The following is a 6,000-nucleotide window of genomic DNA, read 5'->3' as shown; positions in this document are numbered from 1 at the left end:
AGCCGCACCCCAGGAGCTCAGAGCACAGCCAAGCACCCTTCGGATTCAGCTCCAAATCTCAGAGGATCAGACTTAAATGACGGGCTCTGAGAACTGTGATTCCAGAGATGGTCCCTTATCGACCTGCAAGTGACCACTGCCAGCAAACACCACCCGCGGGGTGGGAGTGAGGCTCATGGCCAGGCTAAGCTGGGCTGGGGCTGCCAGGGCTGCAGAGGTGATGTTTCAGAGAGCATTAGCTCCAAAGGCAGTGCTCATCCCTCTCCATCTGCTGAAGCCAGTTGGCAAAGGAGAGAAGGAATTTAGCACTGTATGGAGTCTGGCTATCCAGAATGTCAAGAGGAAAATAAACCCCAGAGACAGAAATAAAGGGTGATCAGTAATCATGCCTTTAATAGCTTGTAAATAATTTTTTTTAAATTCCAGGCAACTAAGATGTACATTTGTTGTGTGTATCTGACATCTGAAAAAAACATGAGACCACAATCTGTTCTGTTTCTTCCCTTTTCTAAAGCACATAAATTAAAGTATCAGTCACCTCAATATACAACAGTTCAATGAAAGAAAAGGGTTTGTTCTGTTTTTACAATTCAGTGTCACCTATTACCTGAAGCATTAGCTAGAGTTTTAGCTAGAGAACTTTCTTACAGCAAATAGGAAAACTCAGAACTTAGGCTGTCCACAAAAATTCAAGAAATTTCCACTCCCTGCTCTCAAACTCCACTTCCTAACAAAGCATCAGAATAACATTTTCCTGTTAGAAAACAAAAGACCCCAAAACCTCTTCAAACACACAAGGAAAACACTGTCTGTACCATAGAGCTTATTAAACTTACAACATAAATGGTGCAACAACCTCCTTTTCTACAACTGTAACACAGAACCTGAATTCATGTCAGGATGAACAAGGACAGAAAATGCCAGACTACAGATGGCCTTTGGTGCCTGGGGCTGCCCAGGGGCCTCCCAGCCTTGGTATGGAGTAAATGCTCTCAGTTGTGACAGCACCTGCAGGTTCAGGGACCTCAACCCATGCAGCAGATCTGGCTGAGGCTTTTTCATTATTCCCTTGCTGAACTCAGCTCAGCCCCAGCTCGCACAGCCAGGACTGGAATTCAGATGGAAGGACACTGAGGACCCTCCTCGGTGCTGAGGCTCAGCCCTTGTCACAATTCAGCCAAGTAGCTCTGGCTATCAGCCAATATTCTTGACTATGGATAGTTTCCATAGGTGTGGGATCACTTTATCGGCAATACAGCACGGCCTTTGATGGAGGGGGGTTGCCCTTGCCTTTTCCCATTACGAGGCATGTGAGCACCATGTACGTGGGGCTGCTCCTCATGGGACTGCTTGGAAGCTGGTAGGAAAAGCCTGTGCTCTAGCACAAGATAGATGACATACAGGGAAATGGGAGTTAGGCAGAAACAGCTCAGATGGCTGATATATCCATCTATTCCCTAGCACTGAATAGAAAACCTCTGATCGAGGGGGAAAAAATTACGAAAGAACACAAAATGAAGCAAAAATGTGACCTTTGCTGCTTTTTCATCTTCTGTAGTTTTGACTAAAAAACCTGACCTATAAGTGCAGCTAACTCCAGAGACCAATGTACTCTTTCACAGTCTTGTGTGTGTGTGCAGCGCTAGAACCAAGTCACAACTACAGGTGCAAAGGAACAATGTCACAGTCCTCAGAAGACCTGCTCTGTGCACTTGCCAGAGCTTGAGTTTGCTGATAAAGTTAAGCAAAGAGGTTCATTCTTCTTGAGCACAAAAAAACATCTGTCAAACCAGCGTCTATTACAGAGAGATTCTAAACTGACATAAATAATTATAGTCTTGATTAAAAATAATATATTATTCTAGATTTTTGGTTTTTTTAGTTCTCATGTAAAACCCCTATACTCTTGACATCTAGGAACAAAGACAAAATAAAAACCAGGCACTTGCTGTGCCTTCTCAAGCACTATTGTGGTGTTTAAGGGACACAGAGGAACTTAACAACTGAGATTAATGCCTACAGTGGAAAACAAGAGGTGTTCTTCATGCCATTGGCTTTTTCAAGTCTCGGATTTGCTTAATCAGGTAGTTCTTCTCATCAGTGAATTGTTCGTCATCCGTCCTTTCTTTCTGGAAATTGCTCAGAAACTCAATTAGCTTGGGTTGGTTTTTCAACAGGATCTCCACAATAGGCTGTGTTTTGTTTGGACTGGCCACAAAAACCTAACATGCAAACAAAATCAAGCACAGAGAGACAGCAAGGGAGTGGGGACACAGAGAGAGACAGAGGAACATCAGTCACAACATCCCCATAAGTTACTTTCTAACAAGTCAGCTGAAGGCTAGCAGGCCGATACTCTACTGCTACTCGCCTCCTTCCAAGGCAGAGAGAGAGAGGAATTCAAACATATTGGTTCAAGAGCAAATTGGAAGCAAAACTATGCCCATGTGTGGTATCACTTCCCTTTAATTTTGGTCTTTGTTGATAAAAGCTTTTGACTATAAACCCAGCTGTTGAGAGGGAGCTATCAATTCTCAGCCTCTTCCCACCCGCAAGACAAATACACAGAAATTAATTATCAGGAGAATGGAAAAGCTTTGTGTCAGTATCAATATCATTGCCATATTAAACCAGGCCTAAAATTAGACTTGCCAGCTTTGTTTTGGTTTGGAAAAATATGTCAGAGGCCTCACTTCCCTCTGCCTAATCCATTCATGGGAGCATGGAAATTTACAGCAGCAGGAGCAGGAGGGTTGTGGTGTGCCCAGCACCTTTGCAGACCTTGCTGACCAGAGGAAAGTGGCAATGCAGGAAGGTGACGTGAGACACAGATACTCACCTGGCACAGCCAGCCCAGCAGTGTGGGCTTACTGGCCTTCTTCAATAGTAGGTTTTAAGGATAAATCTACCCATGCTCTGACTTTTCCTCCTGTAATCACTAAAGCTGCATTTTACAGCTCTGAACATGACCCCTCATGCCACAACACTGTTTCTTTAACATTTTCTCTGGGTTAAGTGCAAACCTAAGGCTAGTGGCAAAGGCCAGTGGTGAAAGGCTCTTTTCAGGGACCTCGGGATGCCACAGAGATGGGGTTCTGGGGATGTCAACTAGGAGGGGCAGAGGGGGCACAGCGCTCGTGGTAGGAACACACGTGCAGCGCACCCTGGCCACCCTGGGAGCAGCTCCCACATCTGGCTCGCACCGAGGTTACCATGGCTGGTCAACAAACACTGCCTGAGCGCTTGTGCAACGACAGAAATAACTCCAGTTATTCTCTACCCGATGAGAAGAAATTAAGGATGGACAGAACTGGAAAGTGTCCAGTTTCCCTCCAAGCCTATCCAAACCAGAATGAAAACAAACATCTGCTGACAGTACAGAATGGCATGTTGTCCTGCCGAGCACAGGAGGCACCACCGCTGGCTCCTGATCTGGGGCTCTTCTGCAGGTCCCTTTGTCTCCACTGAGGTTGTGCCCACAGGAAAACCTGGGCTACATCCAGCTGCTCAGGGTGGAGCTGTGCTACCTGATGAGGATCACACATGCTCTGTCCTGGCAGGCCATGCTACAGCCTCTTGTCCCTAAGATAACGCCTGGCAAAGCACGGGGCAGGGTTCAGACTGGACCCACCATTAGGCTTCACGCTCCAAAATCAGAGGATGTTATACAAGTGGTGGGGAAAGTGCCACATCAGGGGAACGTGTGGAAGGAGTGACGTTCAACACACACCAACAGCACCCCACTGAGTACTTCTGCCCAAACAGGAAGCTAAAAGTACTTCTTTATTTCACAAAGGTGAGACAAAGCATCTGCTCTTAAACCTTGGCATCCTGATGCCAGAATAGTCTTAATCTCTGTCTATGCTTTTGTCTCCTCTGGATCCCTCCTCCTCAGGCTGCTCCTAGGAGTCCCTGCCACAAGGTACTTTGCCCTCTGCTCTGCAGAAAGAGCTGCAATCTCTGCCATGCTGGCTGAACACTCCCCAAGTGTATTACAGTTTTCCTTGATCTAGTGGCCAGGCCATGGTCCCAGTGACAGTACACTATCTCCAGCTATTCACACCAGCCTTCACCTTGCCCTTCCCTAATTACCCTGAGCTATCATCCTAAATAATTCCTTTTTATTCCCACTTGCCACCTAAAACTTCCCAAGTGCAGCACTAACAGCCTCCACTCCCAAGGATCCCCTCTGAGCAGCCACTTTCCTGCACGATGCCCAACGTACTCACAGGGCAGCCTCATACCAGGGCCACATCTGCCTGTGGGTAGGATGGCCAGTTCACAGCTCTCACCACACTTGAGGGACTCTCAACAGCTGCTGCATCTGAGAGCAGCATCTCCTCCTTTGCAAATAACTTTGATATACTGTTGTTGATGCACTGGTTCCCCTATGGCTGGGAGAAAAAGGGTTTGGGGAGGTAAATCACTATTGAAGGTACTTTACAGCTTTCCAGTCTGTGCTTTATCTAGGAAATATGAATCTTGAGATCTCACACAAGATTCAGGAACAGAAGGATGTTTGGCTCTGGATGAGGCTGCAGCACTTCATGCTCTCAGCTGGAGCAGCCCCAGGAAGCAGCTCTCTGTGTGCTGACCTACAGCAGGTGATCATGCTTATGGAAGCTGGATACTTCCAGGATTTGGACTATGATAAGCCCCTAGTCATCTGGATGAACTGCCTTGGGGAAAACGCACGATATAAGCCTACAGACAGGGATTTACAGATCTTCCTAAGAAATTTTTATTTTGCAGTTCAGTTCCCCCTTGGTGACAAGGAGAAGAAACCTTTAAATACACAGTCAGGTCCCACATGTTCAGAAATCATCTGATGACAATGCAAATGGAAGCTATCAAAGGCCTGACCTTGAAGTGCTGAACATCTTCCTTCAATGAATATTAGGCCTTCTTAATATTTGTCTGAAGGATGACTCTCAAAATGAAGAAATCTAAATGATTCTTCTTGTAAAAGGTCTCTGCTCTGCAAACAGAACTGGAAGGTTGGTGGTAAACCTAGTAAATAGCATTTCATATTGGTCCTACCACTGGTATTACCATAGCAAATAACAAAGAACTTAGTTTAATAGAAGCCATCACATCCTGTTTATCTTCCTGCTCAATTATTTATAGATTACAATCTTCCCCTTGCAAAACTGGCAAAGTGAACATTCAAACAAAGACCATCTCAACTGCCAGTCTTGCTCAGTGTCAACAGGGACTCGTAAAGGGAGAATATTCAAGGACCAGAAAATTCCTGAAATGTTATTCAATACTTTGGCTAAGCAAACAAAATCAGTTCTGCCAGTATCAACTGACCAGTTTCACAGAGCCCAGGAGTAGGACCACCACAAGAGTTTATGTTAGGAAGAGTCCCCCTCATTCAGAAGTCTGTATTGTCATAGAGAAGGAGATCAATCCCTAAAACCAGAAACATTATTAATGCTGTCTGGAACTTTTCAACTAAAACGAAGTTGGATCAAACCACAGAGAACTTTGTTTAACCTGTGTTTTTATTATCAAAGGATGTATGTTCTAGAGCACCAAATTCAGATAGATGAGAGAGACAGAGACCCAAAATAAAGACAGTACCCATATAAAAATTCTAACTCTAAATATTGCTGTCTCAACACAGAGACAGCTCCATTTCATGAGTGTTTGCAAAAGGCCTGGAATGAAAAGCAACTCTGAAGCTTCAAAAGTTGTCCAAACTGTTGCAACTGTTGCTACCTTCTCCATTAAAAGTCCTAATGTATTTCTTCAAACAAACATCAAAATTACTTAATTAGAGAATTTGACCTTATTTCCTTGCAATTAATAGCCAGGCATTACCACCCTCTGGGACAACAGCAGAGCAAAAGTGATTACAGAGGTTGGATGCCCTGGACCGAGTATTTTAAGACTTACCCTGGGGTCATGCACAGTGTTGCTGTCAGGACACTGCGCACACAGAACACACATTGTTCATGCTGCTTATAGCACAATGCTTCACATAATAATCCCTGC

General features: G+C 45.0%; 1 protein-coding gene across 5 annotated transcripts in view; it reads right to left on the bottom strand.

Moving 5' to 3' along the window:
• Positions 1 to 366: 366 nt before the first annotated feature.
• Positions 367 to 6,000, bottom strand: part of CAB39L (calcium binding protein 39 like) — a 59,964-nt gene continuing 54,330 nt past the window's right edge. For 4 of the 5 annotated variants that reach the window (XM_019286349.3, XM_019286350.2, XM_019286348.3 and 1 more), the window contains one exon: positions 1,882 to 2,222. In XM_019286349.3, the coding sequence (XP_019141894.1) occupies positions 2,043 to 2,222 (180 nt within the window). In that variant the 3' untranslated portion in view covers positions 1,882 to 2,042. Of the gene's footprint in view, positions 2,223 to 6,000 lie in introns of all 5 variants that reach the window. The other variant, XM_010400425.4, reaches the window with a different exon arrangement.

The sequence above is a fragment of the Corvus cornix genome, chromosome 1, assembly GCF_000738735.6.
Source record: "Corvus cornix cornix isolate S_Up_H32 chromosome 1, ASM73873v5, whole genome shotgun sequence".
NCBI lineage: Eukaryota > Metazoa > Chordata > Aves > Passeriformes > Corvidae > Corvus > Corvus cornix.
The sequence above is the reverse complement of the archived record's forward strand: the minus strand, read 5'-3'. Positions and strand labels throughout refer to the sequence as shown.